The 16,841-nt window shown below is 52.3% G+C and overlaps 2 protein-coding genes across 2 annotated transcripts; one reads left to right on the forward strand and one right to left on the reverse strand.

Annotated features, from left to right (window-relative positions):
* Positions 1-223: 223 nt before the first annotated feature.
* On the reverse strand, positions 224-4,934 carry LOC104369299 (thaicobrin-like). Its single transcript, XM_033003069.2, has 3 exons — positions 4,503-4,934; positions 4,283-4,389; positions 224-3,639 (listed from the first exon to the last, which is right to left on the reverse strand). Exons 2-3 carry the CDS (start codon positions 4,338-4,340, stop codon positions 3,119-3,121), a joined length of 579 nt encoding a protein of 192 aa, XP_032858960.2. The 5' UTR covers positions 4,341-4,389; positions 4,503-4,934; the 3' UTR covers positions 224-3,118.
* A 1,628-nt stretch (positions 4,935-6,562) lies between these two features.
* On the forward strand, positions 6,563-16,841 carry LOC104369166 (butyrophilin subfamily 1 member A1). The gene is made up of 11 exons (XM_033003106.2): positions 6,563-7,073; positions 7,713-7,814; positions 9,709-10,056; positions 10,606-10,887; positions 11,935-12,039; positions 12,585-12,605; positions 13,262-13,282; positions 13,909-13,929; positions 14,391-14,411; positions 15,425-15,457; positions 15,924-16,841. Exons 2-11 carry the CDS (start codon positions 7,730-7,732, stop codon positions 16,439-16,441), a joined length of 1,455 nt encoding a protein of 484 aa, XP_032858997.2. The 5' UTR covers positions 6,563-7,073; positions 7,713-7,729; the 3' UTR covers positions 16,442-16,841.

Below are 16,841 nucleotides of genomic sequence, written 5' to 3' on the forward strand. Positions count from 1 at the left end.
TCACGTTGCCCCCTGAAGCGTGCCCTTTAGAGGACCCGTGTTAGTCTAGCCTTCTGTCCTGGTTTGAGCTCAGAGGGCAAGCCAGCACCACGAAGCCATTCACTCCTTCCCCCATCAGGGATGGGAAGGAGGATGTGAAGGAGAAATGACTCAAAGAATCCGTCTAGGGACAGGGAGGAGTAGCTCCCCCATTATAGTTACCGCAAAAGACAGACTCATTAGGGGAAGAGAAAGATCATCACTTTAATTCAAATGCTAACAGAAGCAACGCTTGACAGACAAGGGGGGACAGTAAGAAATGCCACCACATCCAAACACACCTCCTCCCACCCCTCCCTTCTCCCCGGCTCAGCTCTGCTCCCCACCTCTCCCCCTCCTCCCCCAGCGGCACAGGGGGCAGGGGATGGGGGGCACAGCCAGCTCATCACTCCCTCCTGCTCGGGCGGTGGGCTGAACGCTGCACATCCCGCCCCTGCTCCCCTCTCACTGCAGACAGCCCTCCGCCAACCTTCCCTCGCGTGCATCATCCCCACGGGCCGCAGCCGTTCCCGAGCTGCTCCCGCGTGGGTCCCCCCGCCCCGCGTGTTCCAGCCCTCCCAGCACTGAACCACAGCAGCGGGGGCTGCTGCCCCACGTCCCGCTCCTTCCTTCCGCTGACTTGGGCGTTTGTCCTGGAGCTCCTCCTCGCGCGTCCCCGTCCCCTCTCAGGTTCCCCTTGTTAAATACGTTATCGCAGCGCTGCAGCTGATCGGCTTTGCCCTGGCCAGAGGCCGGTCCAGCTTGGAACCAGGGGAGCTTCGAGAACCTTCTCACAGGGACCACAACTGTAGCCCCCTCCCCTGCTACCAAAAAAACCGCGCCGCAGAAACCCCGCACACCTCGCTTTTCCAGACTTCTACAGTGCTGAAGGCTTCCTACCTGCAGTGGCACCAAAATGCTAGGATACCTCTCGTGCAAGAGAGCTCAATTTAAACTTCAGTAAGTCTTCATGGTGCAATCCTACGTGAAACTCTTGTATTTCTCACCAAAATGCTGCAATAATGCAACTCAGCTGCCGAAGAGTTGGGGCTTTTGTTGTTTTTTTGGGGGGGAACTGGGGGAAGCACAGCAAAAAAGAGCCCATTAAACCTTTTCTCACCCTCCAAACCACAAAATTCCAGTGAAGAGGACCCAGGGCACCAATCTGTTGAGAAACCCAGCTTTCCTTCAGTCTCACCCTGCCCATGTCAGAGTGACTGAGCTGGATTTCAGAAAGCAGTTTCCTTTTCTTGGTTGAGGTAGGTGTTCTTCCCCACACAGGACAAGTCCTTTGGAGTGTTTCCCGTGACAAGGAGGGTGCTCTCTGCTCCAGAGCAGCCCCTCGCATTTCAGGATTGGTTTGGGGGCTCTGCGGGTGTGTGCTGGTGGCTGGGATCTCTCCGCAGGACCCGGGGCCCTGTGGCCCAGCCCGCTGGTTGGCACACAACTGGGACACCTGCTTGGCTAGTCACACAGGTGACCAGGCCCAATGGCTAGAATGGCGTTAAAAGAAAAAAGTGGGCTAAGCTATGCATGTTTTAAACGCCTGAGATTTACTCTCAGATTCCAGAAACATTCCGGTAATGAGGAACTGCAGTTATTTTGCACAGGGCAAATGAGAAGAATAAGCTTTTCCATCCTATTCCAAGCCAGTATCAAACTAAGAGATAATATTTGTATTTCAGGTTCATGCATGCTTCTCAGTTTCTTGTCTTAAAGAGAGAAGAACAATAGGTGAGAGGGGAAAAAAAAAATGCCCTGAAATAAAGCACAGTCTCCAGCTGCAGTGTTACTTACTACCTCCATATAATCCTGCAGAAGGAGAACAGAAATGCCCAAATCTGCTCATTTCTGGGGTGCTTCTGCCCGGGACCCTCTTGGGTAAAAAAAAATAAGCCAAACAAGTAGATCTTTTCTTCTCCTAAGAGCAGGAGTTAGCAGGAGGTGACAAAACAAGGTTTCTGGGAGTGGGGACCCTCCCCCCTTTTCCAGGTCTAGCATGTCCTTTGAACGGCATTTCCCCAAAATCTCAGGTCTCTGGAGCAGATCTACAGCTGGAAGGTGTGTCCTCTGAGGAGTGGCTGAGCACTCTGGGTTGTCTTGTTTGGAGAAAAGGATGCTGAGAAGTGACCTCATTGCTCTCTACAACTTCCTAAGAGGGGGAGGAGGTGCTGACCTCTTCTCCATGGGGTTCAGGGATCGGGCCCCTGGGAGTGGTTCAAAGCCGCACCAGGGGAGGTTCAGACGACATTAGGGAGCATTTCTTTACTGAGAGGGTGATCAAACACTCGAGAGGTGGCTGATGCCCCAAGCCTGTCAGGGTGTGAGAAGCATTTGGTCAATGCCCTTAATAACAAGCTTTAACTTTCGGTCAGCCCTGAAGTGGTCGGGCCGTTGGACTGGATGATCGTTGTAGGTCCCTTCCACCCGAACTAGTCTAGTCTGGTCTTTTCTATGTGAGGAAAAGGAGACCTTGATGGGGGGAGATTAGAGAGCTGAACTGTGGGAATTGCCTCGCCTGTGGACTTCAGACACCTGCTTACCTCCCTTGGCTGTTCCTGCAGCTTCTGCTAGTGCTGTTCTGTAAGAAATGTGCTTAATGCACATACGTGTGTGAACTGGAAATAAGGCAAGGAGGGGCTTTGGATGTGTGAATACAAGTGTTAGCATGAGCTCCAGCATCCAGCTATGTTTGGGTTTTTTCTTCAAATTATTCATTAATCTTAACTGAAGAAAAGCCAGAGATACTACTTTGGCACCTCTGAAGGAGTTTGAAGCTGCTGTATTTTTCATGGCCTTGTACAGAGCAGCTCTGCTATGCCCTGGTATTCAATGCTACTTCTCCGCCCTGGGGATACCTGGCACCAAACTCCTACACGCACCGAATCTCTGTGCTCCCCATTGTTGCTGCAGTCCCAGCTGTGGGTGGAGGGGACCTGCGGTGGCATCCATCTCCAAGACCTACCAGTCCTCCCCCTTGGTCGCTAGAGGAACCATGAGAGAAGAAAGTGGCAGGACACGGGACCCTCCCAGTGCCAAGTCCCAAGATGATGGTGTTTGCCTTTCCAGTCTCCCTCCCGCCACTCACGCTCCCTCCACGTCAGGGGCACAGCTTGAGCCACGAGTCCATCCCTACCCAGAGCCATGGGTGTAGCCTCTCCCTGGGACATGAAGTCAGGCAGAAAGCAAAGATTGAGGCTTTGTTTTCAGCGTCAGCAAATGCCACTTGCCTGTCTGTAAAGTCCAGGCATACCTGGATGGCCCTGGGGAGGCAGGCAAGGTGCAAGGGGGTCCAGTCAGGCTCAGTGAAAGCATGGTATTGTCCAAACCACTGCCCCACAGCCCAGATCCCCTCCTGAGGGGCAAAACTGAGGACCCCCTTCCTCCTGACAGACTCCTGGGCCACCCCCACAGCCCACCAGTCCCCGCCGTTGGCCACCTCCACCTCCCAGCAGTACCTCCCCGTGGCGAAGGCCTGGCTGCCCAGCACGCATGGCTCCATGTCGAACCGCTCGGGATTGTTGGGCAGCAAGGTCCACTCGTCCCCTCGTCCCACGCCTCGCTGGTCACCAGCCAGGATGAGGAAGGGGTTGGCGGTATCTGGGTCCAGGGTCACGTCGACTGGGGACAGAGGGAGAGAAGCTGCTCAGATCAGGCAGCCCCAGGGCTGCATCCACCCCAGCAGGAGAAGGGACGGGCGATTTCCTTTCCTATGCCCAGAGATGTCCAGCGTGGGGTGGGAAATGCCCTCGTGCTGGACTGCCCCAGCCTCTCTACTGCCCTAATCCTGCTCTTGCTCCAGGAGTTTTCATGCGATCCCTGGCCAAAGAGACCTCAGTTTCCTGGAGGAGGATGAACCTGAGTGGATGGGTGCACATCTGCCGTGCAGACACCCGGACCTGAGCTTGGATGTCTCTGGTGCTGCAAGAGCGAAACAGGCACGTCTGGGCACAAACTAGTGCAGAACATGATAGACATTACCCCAAGACCAAGAACTCATGGCCCCGGAAACCTGTTTCTTTCTGTGGGCAATGGAGGGAGCCAAGGATGGCAGCTCGGGTGTTTTTGGTGTTGCATCTACAGATAAGCACAAGGAATTCAGCTGGGGGTGTTGCAGTCACCAAATCCCAACTCCATGAGAAGCCCAGGCTGGGACAGGCCCCAGGTGCTTTGACCCTAAATGGTTCTTCCACAATAGAAGCAAGATGCATTTTTCTCCTCAACAGAGGACAGTTCCCCCTCCTCTTCCCTTCTGAAAACTCACCTCTTCCACACATCTCCTCCACCTCGTTTACCCGTGTCTCACTCTCTTGTCTTTCCATCTTGTGTACTAATGTCTGCAGGAATCAACAGGCAGTGAGGCAGGATTCCCTGATGAAAGTGGAAATTGCAAGACTCAGAGACTGCCTAAAGGTGATAAAGAAGCAGAAGGTGTGATGGGAAAGTCACAGCACACAGGCACTTTTCAGACAGCCAGCACTCACCTTCAGGCTGACTCCAGGAAAGGAGGTTTTGGGTGGGTTTGAGGGTCTTCAGTCTGCTCTCCACCCCCCTGATCTCCTCATCAGCTCATGGCTGGACTGAGCTTGCACAGCATTTCCAGCTTGTGCGGGTGAGCAGATCAAAGTCCAGAGGGACCGGGTGGCCTGGAGAGCACAGCTGGGAGCCTGACACCCTCACCCCTCTGTGGGGACCACACCACAGGAGCTCCCACCTCGGGGGAGTGACCTTGTCTAACACTTGACTTTGGGAGTTCCCTCCCGATGTTCCTGCAGTGCCCTCATACCGTTTGCATCATAGGAGCTGCCGCATCTCCCCTCCCTTCAGCCAGCTGCAGGTGGGTGATAAGAGCCTGCTGCACCGCTGAAGGAGGCTGTATCTTCCTGCAGCAGGGTGCTCGGAGCCCTCCTGGGTCGGCGGCACCACACGCGCTGCCAGCCGGTGGGACGTCACTGGGGGCACCAGCCACAGACCGGTGTGTGGCCACCGCCACCGCTCTGGGTGTCCAGGCTGTGTACTGTGATAAGGGAAGAGGTCTGGCTCCTTACAGGCACTGCTTGCCCAGATTTGTCATGCTGCCAAGGGCTTTCAGGGTGAAGATGTTTGCAGGGCATGTGTTGCCTCAGTTGCCTAACTGGTAAATGAGGGACAGCAGCTGCTGGGCTTTGCAACCCACCTCTGTCCTCCAGGCAGCTTTCTGTGTGCCCAGGGGTGATGGCGTCCCGCCTCGGCCCCCCCCAAACTCCTCCCCTGCACATAGGGAACTCGGGAGGTGGCACCCACTCTGCTTTGTCACATCACTCTGAAAGCCATCGATTGAGCGCATAAAGCAGAGTGCAAGGGGACCTGCTGCCAATGGCTCCACTGCCTGGTGGTGGGACAGGGGCCTGGGAAGGCAGGACTGGGGACAGGCTGGCTCAGAGGGGACTATTTCATCAGGGACCACTGTCACCTGGTGACATGGGCCAGTCACAGTGGTGCTGCTCACCTCCACTGCGTGCAGTCAGCTGCTGCTGAGCCTCCTGTGACAAAGTTAAATGTGTATCCTGGACACACACACTGACGTGGCCGGTCACACTGCTGCAGGCAAAGGGCTCCTTCAGCAGCACCCACATCACCCACCTGCACAGGCATCCACCTCCCGTCTGGCAGAGGCAGGAGGTCACTCGTGCAGGCACACACGTGACATGCTCTGGGTTCATGTGCATATTTGCAGATCCCTTGAGTAGCAGCACAGCCCCTCTGCCTGCCTGGTACCCCTGCCCAGACCCCAGGCTCTCTGACACCCCCCCTCCACAGTCCTCAACTCGCCAGCTGGTCCAGCTCGATGCTCACTGCAAATATGCAACACCCACACACTCATCCCACAGACACCCCACACTCGTGGGCCCCCCCAGACACCAGCATGGACCCCCCCCACCTGCCTGATACCCCTGCCTGGACACGGGGACTCCGACTTGCCTGACGTGCGGAAACAGACTTTACAACTCACAAAGAGTTAGAAAGCAGGTATGTCTATTGCAGTGCTGGGTGCAAGGGGGGATTGCTCCTCCGAGCTTGCACACCATATCATGCAGCGGGCATCATTTATGATACAAAAACATGCATATTCGCTGCACATGCCTTTAGCTATTCACATAGTTCCCCCAACACCCCCCAGTGTCTGGGATCCCTAGCTTTGCATCCTTAGTCTCAAAAGCCAGGCTGGCCCTCCCTGAAATGGTGCCTGCGGATTTGTGGTAGCCCAGTGATTAGCATGCATGATGAGGTTGGTTTATTATACTTCTCCCTGCTATCATTTGTCGGACAGGTCTGTGTCTCTGTCTCTGCACGTTTCGTTTATCACCTCACTCTTTCCCTTGCCTTCTCTTTTGGCAAGGTTCCTAGTTGGGTCCCTTTACCCGGGCAGATGCTCTCACCTCCCACGTGCATCCTTGCTCCTGGCTGGGGGTGGGAGGGTGCTGGACCCGGCCGGACCGAGCACCCGGTGGGGCTGCCTCCGTGACACATCTCAGAGCAGCAGCTTTCCCTGAACACACCATCCTCGATGGCTTCTCCTCTTGGCCAGGGTGGGAATTGCTCGTAAGCAATTTTTAAGTTAGTGCTGGGCTTTGCTCCCGCCCTGGCACTGCCTCTGGGTGTGAATCCCAGCTCCATCACTTCCCTCCTTCCCACGGGCTCCAGGCTGTTCCCAGGGATGTGCAAACTGCTGCCAGGATCCATCCCCTCCCAAGTCCGGGAGGAGCCGTGGGAGAGGGCTGCGATACGTGGCTGTGGAGAGCATCTGTGACGTGCCTGTGACTGTTGCCAGAAGAGCACTTCCGGAGCAAAAGCATTGTCAAAAAAGGCCAAATCACTGAGCTACTTTCATTTTTGACTGAAGGCAGCGCAGGAGGAAACGAGTGGCAGGCTGGGACGCAGAGTGACATTTTCGTTTGGGTTTCAGACAGGGAAATGCTTGCCTTGGATTGGGATGAGCCCTCCAGACACACCGGGTGACGGCGAAGCAGCTCCTGCCCCAGCCCAGAGCCCATGAAAGAGCGCTGAGCCTCCAGGTACGCAGCATCTCTCGGAAAGCTGCAGATTGAAATCGCTTTCTGCCATCTGCCAAAATTGGTCGTGGTTTTCACCTCTCACTAACAAAGCTGGGACTAAATCAGAGAGCGGTGAGAGTGCTTGGGAGGGGTTCAGAGCAGGTCCAGGTCCCATCTTGGCTGGGTGTTTTGGTTATTTTACTTTCCCTGTTCTGTGACCTCCTCCTGCCGCCAGTGAGGTGGCAGGGGACGTGCTCCCGACTCCCCGGTTCCACATGGATTCGGGCTGGGTTTCTCTTTCTTGTCCTGTGCCTTTCCATCTCTTCTTTACGGCTGGATAAGAAAAGCAAGGGCTCCATATTAGAACAACTGCTACTTTTTCATGGAATTAGCGGAGGTGTTGCAGCTTGTCCGTTGTTTCCCCATGGGAAATTCCTACAGCTTTTGGGTACTTTGTGTGTAGAGCACCAAGCAAAGTCAGGCTGATGATGGAAAATGGATTTCAGCCTTTGGCATCTGAGGGTCTTCCCTTGACATTATAAAAAAGGGCTGCAATCAGCAATAAACCTCTTTAAAAGTGAATTCTGCTTTTTAAAAAATTATTATTTATTACTTGTTTCTGCTAACTTTTGTCCTTTCACTTTTCTTCCCCATCTTCAGGTTGTGCTCCAGCAAAGATGCTCTCTCGTTTCTACCTCCACTGCTCTCTGCTGGCTTTTATTCTTTACGGTTTAGTTTTCCAAGTTCATGAGCTGCAGTCAGGTAAGGATCCCCCTGGTTCTTGATGATCCCTGTGGCATTGCTTCTAGACTGAATATTTTCACGGTTGCAAGTTTGGCAACTCCCTGTGAAGGGTAGAGCACAGAGGAGGGTCAGGCCCTTTGCCATAAACATTGTCCACTTTTGAGATCCTTCTGGATCCTGGTCTATTCCTCCAGCCACGTCAGCACAGGCATTAGCACAACCTCGCTGAGCTCAGGTGAAGATTAGATCATAGAATCAAGGACTGGTTTGGGCTGGAAGGGACCTTTAAAGACCCCCCCAGTCCCACCCCCCTGCCCCGGGCAGGGCCCCCTTCCCCCAGCCCAGGGGGCTCCCAGCCCCGTCCAACCTGGCCTTGAACCCTTCCAGGGAGGGGGCACCCACAGCTGCTCTGGGCACCCTGGGCCAGCGCCTCACCCCCCGCACAGGGAAGGATTTCTGCCTTAGAGCTCACCTAAATCTGCCCTTTTTCGGTGCAAAACCGCCCCCCCTCATCCTACCCCCACCCCCTGACCCAGAGTCCCTCCCCCCCTCTCCTGCCCCCCCTTTAAGCCCTGGGAGGCCGCTCGAAGGGCTCCCCGGAGCCTTCTCTTCTCCAGGCTGAACCCCCCCAACTCTCTCAGCCCGGCTCCCCAGGGGAGCTGCTCCAGCCCCCCCAGCATCTCCGTGGCCTCCTCTGGCCCCGCTCGAGCAGCTCCGGGTCCTTCTGCTGTTGGGGGCCCCCGAGCTGGCCCCAGCACTGCAGGGGGGTCTCCCCAGAGCGGAGCAGAGGGGGACAATCCCCCCCCTGGCCCTGCTGCCCCCCCTGCTCTGGCTGCAGCCCAGGGCACGGGTGGGTTCTGGGCTGCCAGCGCACGGGGCTGCCTCACGGGCAGTTTTCCCCCCCCCAGCCCCCCCAGCCCCTCTCCTCGGGGCTGCTCTCCATCCCCTCCTCGAGGGCCCAGCCTGGGTCTGTGCTGGGGATCGCCCCGACCCCCGGGCAGGACCTCGCCCTTGGCCGTGTTGAACTCTGTGAGACTTTCACAGGCCCACCCCCCCAGCCTGCCCGGGTCCCCCTGGATGGCATCCCTGCCCTCAGCGTGTCACTGCACTGCACAGCTCGGTGTCATCAAGAAGATGCCAATGAGTTGATTATAGTCTACTGCCATTTCCCTCCCTGCTTTCCCTGTTCCCAGCATATTCCCAGCATGTCATGACTTTACTGGGCTGTCTCCAGTATGCACTGGACCCTTTGTAGAACAAAGTCGATAAAGGGAAAAATAAAATAAAAAAAACCCTTACAAATATTCTGAGCTCTTTTTCTGTTAGATTGCTGACCTGAAGTAGCTTCTTCAAGGCAGCCCTGGCAAAAGGATGCAGCACAACATTTGACTCAAAAGTTACCTTGAAAAAAAAAAGTTGATTTGCTTTTGTTTTCCTTCAGCCAGAAACCACTTTCTCCGTGGCCAGCCTATTAATAAACCTTTTCTTTTTTAATTTCCAAAGATACTCAGAGCACCTGAGATGTTTTTGTTTTCTCTTGTAATAGGCACGAATAGCTGAAGATATTTGAGTTTTATTTGTACCCAAGTTGTCTGCTTTCTCCAGCCAGTCACCCAGAAACCTTCCAACGGCTTCCTTCATTCCTTCTCCTCCTTTGTCCCCACCCTGAGCAGCGTGGCAGGACGTGGTGCCCTGAGGACAGAAGGAACCTTCCTGCTCGCCGTGCTGCGGGGCAGGGGCCCCTCTCCCAGCCCTCCCCTCAGTGCCCTGTCCCCGGCGCGGTTACGCTGCCGACACGATGGCTCAGCCCAGCACCACACGAACCACTCGGAGCAGCAGCCGCTGGTTCTCCGGGCTCAGTCACCACAGCAAAGTCACGGTTATTTCTTTTTCCTCTCATGGTTTCTCCCAGCTTTGCTCAACGTGACAGGACCCCCTGGCCCCATCATCGTGGCCATGGGCGAGGACGTGGTGTTGCCCTGCCACTTCTCCCTGAAGCAGGGGACACGGGACGTGGAGGTGGTCTGGTTTCGGGAGCACTTCTCACACTTTGTGCATCGCTACAAGGGGGGCCAAGACCAGTACGGGGAGCAGATGCTTCAATACCAAGGGCGCACCGAGCTGCTGAAGAATGGCCTCGCCAAGGGCAGCGTGGACTTGAAAATTTTCCACGTCCGACTGTCTGACAAAGGGAATTACACCTGCTTTATTCAACAGGGCTTGGATTATGATGAGGCTGTGGTGGAGCTGAAGGTGACAGGTCTGTAGTCCATGTCCCTGATATCTCTAATTTACTTGCTTGCAGACAGTGCTCTTCCCTGTCCTTCCCAGACGCAACTTCAGGTAGTTGCTTTGGAAATAGGATTTTATTAAGTCCCATAGTTGAAAATACCAAGAATGTCTCAGAGAGGTAACATTGCCTACCGAGAGGCTGTAAGGAGCTTGTGAGAAATGCTATCTACTTCAGAAGTGTTCTTGATACTGTTTTCTTCATATAAGTGGGTGTAAGAAAATAGTCTGACATTGAGTAATAAAGTAAGAATGTATTGCTTCGTGCTTTTACATTTTATTACCCAGGCCTGCAGATTATTTTGCTGCAGTAGTAGCCTCCAGAACAGATCTTCAAGTCATGTGAAAAAGACTGCAAGAAATGTCCTGACTCCAGCTGACACTTGTCTTAAAAAAACCCTGAGATTTGTCGATGTCGAAGTTTATCCCTTCTTGTCCGGGAGTGGAACAGCCAGGCCACCTTACTGCCCTGGTACCTGGCGTCCCGCCGGATCACCCGAGGGTCTCTCTTTTCCTGCAGCCAGTGGTTCTGCCCCGCTCATCACGCTGGAGCACTACCAGGACGGGGGGATCCGGGTGGCCTGTCGCTCGGCCGGCTGGTACCCGCAGCCCCAGGTGCGGTGGCAAGACCCCCACGGGCAGCATCTCCCAGCCCTCTCAGAAGTTGTCACCCGGGACCAGAGCGGACTCTTTGCAGTGGAAAGCAGCATAATCTTCACCAGGGGTGTGAACCAGAAACTCTCCTGCTCGGTCCGCCATGCCCTGCACAGCCGGGAACAGGGATCAGCTTTTTACATCTCAGGTGAGCAGAGGGCAAGGCGGCCGCCCCGGTAACGTGCCCGAGGGTGCTGTGATCCGAAAGCACCTTCGGCAGAAAACCGCCGGTGCGTTTTGCAGACTGAGTGGTCAGTGCACCGAGGGCGTTTTGCACACCGCGAGCGCAAACAGCTGCAGCTTTTTGCAGTGTTTGTTGCAGGTGTGCTGCCAAAATTCACCAGTTCTGTCTTGAAGCGTGGGTTTAGGGGGGAAAAAGGGCAGCCCCCATTGCAGCAGAGTTTCAGCAGACACCTGGCTTAAACAGAAACATTCATAACACTGGAACCAAACCAAGAAGTAGAAATCGGTCTGTGCCCTCAGTCTCACCTGCTGTGAAATCCTGTTCTACTGGTTCAGTATGAGAAATAAATCACTGTGTCTCATTTTAGCACCTGCATATATTGAATATATTGTTATTTTTTTCTTATTGCACAGAAAAGCTCCAATTTACTGGAAGATTGACTTGGAGCAGGGAATATATCAGAACAGAGATGAAATGGTGAACTGGACTAACCATGCACCAAACTGCTCTGCAGTATCATGTGCCTTTCAGCTTCATCCTATGCCTTTTTTACTTTGGGAACGAACAATTTTGGGAGATTTTATTTCCCTGAGGAGCCTGTACCTTTCTCCTGGCGATACTGCTCTGCCCTGGAGTGTTGATGTTGATGCATATGTTACCCTGGTTTTGATCCTATGTTGCCTAATTAAATAAAATATTTTTTTTCCAAAGGAGAAGAAAGTATGATTTACTAGAAATAATTTGGTTAGAAATCCATTTTCCTTTTAAAAATTCCCCTCACTGTATGCAGACAAAACATCATCACCCTCGGACAACTGTTAAATTGCCAAAATGGATTTTTTTTTTTTTTAATATATTCATTTTTATCAGTCTGTTGAGTAGACAGGAGCCGATTTTCACCCTGAATGGGATTCAGACCTGCTTGGGATGAGCTTGTATGAATTCGAAATAACCTACTTCTCATTGTTACTTGTGGAGTAACCTAACCCCGTTGGGGATTTTATTTTTCAGATCCCTTTTTCCAAAATGCCCATCCTTGGATGACTGCTCTGGGCGTGGTTCTGGTTGCTGTGGTTGCTCTCCTTATTGTCGCTGTTTATCTATTTAAAATTAAAGGTATCATCTTGGCGCGGTGTTTGGGGAAGGGCACTGGGCGGGCGGCCGTCCTATTCAGGGGCCTCTGGTTTTGATGAACGAGTGGGCTCGAGAAGTGCCCAGATGACCCTGGAGTCTTGCCTCGGAGTCTTGGACACACAGGCAGTGCCAGGCAACTTAAAGACCCAGGGATTTAATTTTGGGCAAGAAAATAAAAGTTGTTTCTCCAACAAAAAGGGTAGCAAAGAAGGAAGGGGGCATTAAAGTGGTGTGAGCCAGCCATTCCTCTGCCTGCAAAAAAACCTCTGGCACCTTTGGGGGCCTGGCAGGGCCTCCTTTCCCTCTGAAAGACCCCTCGGGGAGTAAAAAGTACAGAGGAATAAAGGAGACTGAAATCCTCTATTTCTTACCAAAAGGAGGTGGTGGGTCGTGCAGGCACTGCGGCGCGTCCAGACCCCACAGCCCTTCTGCCTGGCAAGTGCCCGCAACTCCTACTGTGGTTTAAACAGTGCTCTTTGCAAGGGATGTTTTTAAAAACTATTTGCATTTCTTTCTTTCCTTCATAGGAAAGCACGAGAAAAATATAGGTAAGTTTTACTTTCCATTTCCCAGAAACTGGAGAATTCTGTCCAATGGAAGAATTCATGGGGCACACTTCTGCTGGACCTGGGGGAGGGAAATGGTTAGCAGCTATAGAAAACTGTGAAATTAATTTATGAAATGATTAAATTATAAAATGATGTTGTAATTTTGAGGAAAATCATTGCAGAACCAAAGAATGCATTAAAAGATGTTGTACCAACACTGAGTTTAGCTTTTCAAAGGGCTCTCAAGTTTATTCCCAAAGCTGGAGGGAAATTTTGAGTAGCATATTTCATTTTGCAGGGACCTTAGCTTTGTCTCAGCACCAAAAACATACAGGGCAGGATGGTTAGGTAGCCCTGAAGGTGAAATTTAACCCCACGTTCCTCCCCTGTGGATGCAACCCTGCCCCTTCGCTGCTGCCCTGTAGCTGGAGCCCTTGCTTAGGTCTCCAGCGATGCCGTGCTGGCCTCTGCCCAAGGTGGGTTCAGGAAGGGCGCGCAAGATCTCCAAAAGTCTTGGGAAAGAAAGTCTAGAGGAGCACCTGGGCTGAAGCTTTTCCATCGTGAGCAATTTCAGCCTCCTCCCCGCTCCAACAAGTGTATCAGGGAAAAAGGAATCGGCTGTGGTGGTGATGCTCTGTTCTGGTTTTTCTTTTCAGCACTGCAAGAGGCAGTTCTGCGTAAGTCTCGCTCCCCGTCTTCCTGGTGAAACCCTCTGTGGAACCTTTCGGGCTTTTTTATTCATTCCCTCATTCTGTCCAAATGTTCTTTTTAAGCAGATACGTTACTTCCCCCTCCCCTGACCCGTGAATAATGTGAAAATTCACTCTGAAAAGACATTAGGATTTTTTTCCTGAGTGGCTGTCAATGCTTTTTAACATTCTCATTTTAAGTAATAAAATAGTGCTGAAAAGTTACTGGGTTTTAGTGGAAGATTATGGAAACCTAAACTGTTGAGAATTTTCTTATAAAAATTTAGATTGTTTAATTACGAAGAAATTTTTAAAAACCCACAAAAACTCTTGAAGAGAGCATATATTTTTTTTTGTTTGCTTGCAGCTCGTAGAGTTGCCAAGAAATAGTCCTCTGGCTATTAAAAATAAGCTTTTGCTAAATTGGTGCCAATAAAGGGGGGAAATTAATGATGGGGAAAATCAGTACAGGTCAGCTCACTGAGGAATCATCAGCATACTTGCAGTCAGAGTATAAATCAGCACATCTGCTCCCTGTGTGGTCTTTTACCTGGGGTCCTAGGGAAGGGACTGTGTCAGACAGTAACTTGCGTGTGTTTCTTTTTGTTGATCAGGTGATCGTGATGCAGAAATTGGTGAGTGTCTTCCTTACAAAGGATATTTTAAGAATCTGTATAGGGTGGTGGTCTTTTTTGTCCTTTTCACTTTTAAATCATGCAATGAACCAAAAGTGGTTGGGGGATAGGGGGCAAAGGAGAGAGTGGATTTGAAAATCAGAAAAACAAAGATCATCGAAGATGGTGTCTGGGGCTGGGGATGGATGCCTGCGCTGGTGGCACAGGCAGGGTTAGAGAGCCCAGTGATGGGTCCCCTTCAAGGCGAGGGGCCTCCCAGGGACCTTCTCCTGACCCAGATTTGAGCAGGACAGCCTGCACCATCACTTGCAGAGCTCCAGGCTGGGGGTAGGAGAGGGCTTTGCATTGCCAAGCATTGGCAGAAACCCACCCTCCCGCACGTGCAGGCAGGCATTACAGGAGAGGTTATATCCAAATCAGTGTCCCACAACTGATTTGTGCTGGTTTATCTTCTTTTTCAGAGAAGCAAGCTGAAGAACTTGGTGAGTATCATTCTCCTTCCCATATGGGAGACTTCTTAGTTGAGCCAACTTCTCATCTGGGTTTTGAACATATGCCCTGGTTTTGGCTTTCCTTTTGGGAAAGTAAGAGGTAGCAGATACTGAACTCATTTCAGAAACATTATTTTCCTTTGTTCTATATGCGATTTTGAGCTATTCCCTGTAATTCTTCTATACTAAGAAAATTCTTTCAGTTTTCAAGGAAAGTACAAACAAACCATAAATATACGGAACCCCCCTGCAGTGCTGGGGCCAGCTCGGGGGCCCCCAACAGCAGAAGGACCCGGAGCTGCTCGAGCGGGGCCAGAGGAGGCCACGGAGATGCTGGGGGGGCTGGAGCAGCTCCCCTGGGGGGCCGGGCTGAGAGAGTTGGGGGGGTTCAGCCTGGAGAAGAGAAGGCTCCGGGGAGCCCTTCGAGCGGCCTCCCAGGGCTTAAAGGGGGGACAGGAGGGGGGGGGGGGACTCTGGGTCAGGGGGTGGGATAGGACAAGGGATGGCGGTTTATAGCTGACAGAGAGTAGGTTTAGGTTATATATAAGGCAGAAATTGTTCCCTGTGCGGGGGGCGAGGCGCTGGCCCAGGGTGCCCAGGGCAGCTGTGGCTGCCCCCTCCCTGGAAGGGTTCAAGGCCAGGTTGGACGGGGCTGGGAGCCCCCTGGGCTGGGGGAAGGGGGCCCTGCCCGGGCAGGGGGGTGGGACTGGGGGGGTCTTTAAAGGTCCCTTCCAGCCCAAACCAGTCTGTGATTTTATATGTCTGAATTGGGACAGGCAGCGTGACTATATTTGTAGGAAGTGGATGGAGCCCTTTCATGTACCTAGGCACTGAAGTTTTAAAGCTACATACTGTGAGATGACTTTCACAAATATAGCAGCAATTCATAAAACATGCAACTACACTGGCCTATCATTATCTTGAGCTAAACTAATCCAGTAACAAGTGTGTTCAGATCACCTCTCATCTGTGGTTTGTTTTTTTGTTTGTTGTTTTTTTTTAAGCATGGAGAAGATATGCAGTGCCTATAGAAAAAGGTAATCCAAGTTTGGTCTTTCAGGGTGCCAAATCATCTTCCATGCTTTAATCTGCCTTCCTGGTAGTTCCCCTCCCACAGTGATGCTGGTGGGATCAGGGATGCTTCTGCCAACCCTCACTTTACAGGAGGAATTGTAATACTCAGACCCCTTGTTAATTTGGCACATACTCCAGTTTCAAGCGAATCTGGAGTCCTGCTGCCCAGTGAGTGGTACTGGCCAGGTTTTAGAGACATGGGGACTTCTTCAGCATGGAGTTCTGCTGACCTTCTTCCCTCTCTGCTTGATGTCATCTGTCTGCTTCATTTTCTGTTCCTTGCACCGGCCCTGTTACCCTGTGCAGCTTCCCGTGCCACAGGCTGCCAGCTATCACTTGCGCCCTTTTTCTTCTTCCTCATGCAGCCGCAGCAAACATTTCTCCTGGGCTGAGCTCTGCCCTGATGTGTTGACTCCATCTCTCCTGCAGCGAATGTGGTTCTAGATCCAGACACAGCCCACTGTGACCTTGTCCTGTCTGACGACTGCAAAAGTGTGAAACGAGAAGACACGTTGCAGGATATCCCCGACATCCCTGAGAGATTTAACCCATGGCGCTGCGTGCTGGGCCGTGAAGGCTTCGCCTCAGGAAGATACTACTGGGAAATAGAGGTGGTGGATGGAGCAGGTTGGACTGTGGGGGTCTCCAGAAAAGATGTGAAAAGGAAGGGTGATATTGAGTTTAAACCAGAGGAGGGCATCTGGGCAGTGGGGAAGTGGGCAGGGAACTTCCAAGCTCTCACATACCCCAATCGCACTCCCCTTCCTGAAATCCAGACACCCAAGCGGATCCGGATCTCTCTGGATTATGAAGAGGGACGGGTGGCATTTTTCAGTGTTGATGAGGAGATTCCCATCTTTACGTTTCCACTGACATCATTTGAGGGGATAGAAGTCCACCCTTGGGTCTGGCTGGGTCCTGGGACGTGGCTCAAAATGTGGCCCTGATGAAGGGCAGGAAGTAAGAGAAGGCTTTTTTTAGGGGATGTCAGGAGTTCAGACTCACAGAAGGATTTAGGTTAGAAGGAACTTGTGGAGGTTTCTGTTGCAACCACCTGCTCACAGCAGGACTAACCTTAGGTGTCTTTGGACCTTGTTCAGCTGAATTGTGTAGGATCTTCAAGGGCGGAGATCTTGTTACCTCTCTGGACCTCTCTCATGGTGCTGCACCTCTCTCAAGGGGAAGAATTAAGAATCCTTAAGTTTGGTCAGAGTTTCCCCAACTGCAACTTGTGACTATTGCCTTTCATCCTCACTCTCTACCTGTTGAACAGCACTCCCACTGAAAAGACACCCCCGCAACAGAGACTGCTTTTTAAATGTACAAAATAAAGTTACTTCAGTGGGA

Source organism: Tyto alba, unplaced genomic scaffold (assembly GCF_018691265.1).
Source record: "Tyto alba isolate M040663 unplaced genomic scaffold, T.alba_DEE_v4.0 Super-Scaffold_20000042, whole genome shotgun sequence".
Taxonomy (NCBI): domain Eukaryota; kingdom Metazoa; phylum Chordata; class Aves; order Strigiformes; family Tytonidae; genus Tyto; species Tyto alba.

Excerpts from the sequence above, each read along its gene's own strand:
- LOC104369166 (XM_033003106.2), top strand. The coding sequence starts at position 7,730 with ATGCTCTCTCGTTTCTACCTCCACTGCTCTCTGCTGGCTTTTATTCTT. Across the intron at positions 10,888-11,934 it reads ATCAGCTTTTTACATCTCAG|ATCCCTTTTTCCAAAATGCC; the intron begins GTGAGCAGAGGG and ends TTTATTTTTCAG. Across the intron at positions 13,930-14,390 it reads TGATCGTGATGCAGAAATTG|AGAAGCAAGCTGAAGAACTT; the intron begins GTGAGTGTCTTC and ends CTTCTTTTTCAG.
- LOC104369299 (XM_033003069.2), bottom strand. The coding sequence starts at position 4,340 with ATGGAAAGACAAGAGAGTGAGACACGGGTAAACGAGGTGGAGGAGATG. Across the intron at positions 3,640-4,282 it reads GGAGGAGATGTGTGGAAGAG|TCGACGTGACCCTGGACCCA; the intron begins GTGAGTTTTCAG and ends CTCTGTCCCCAG.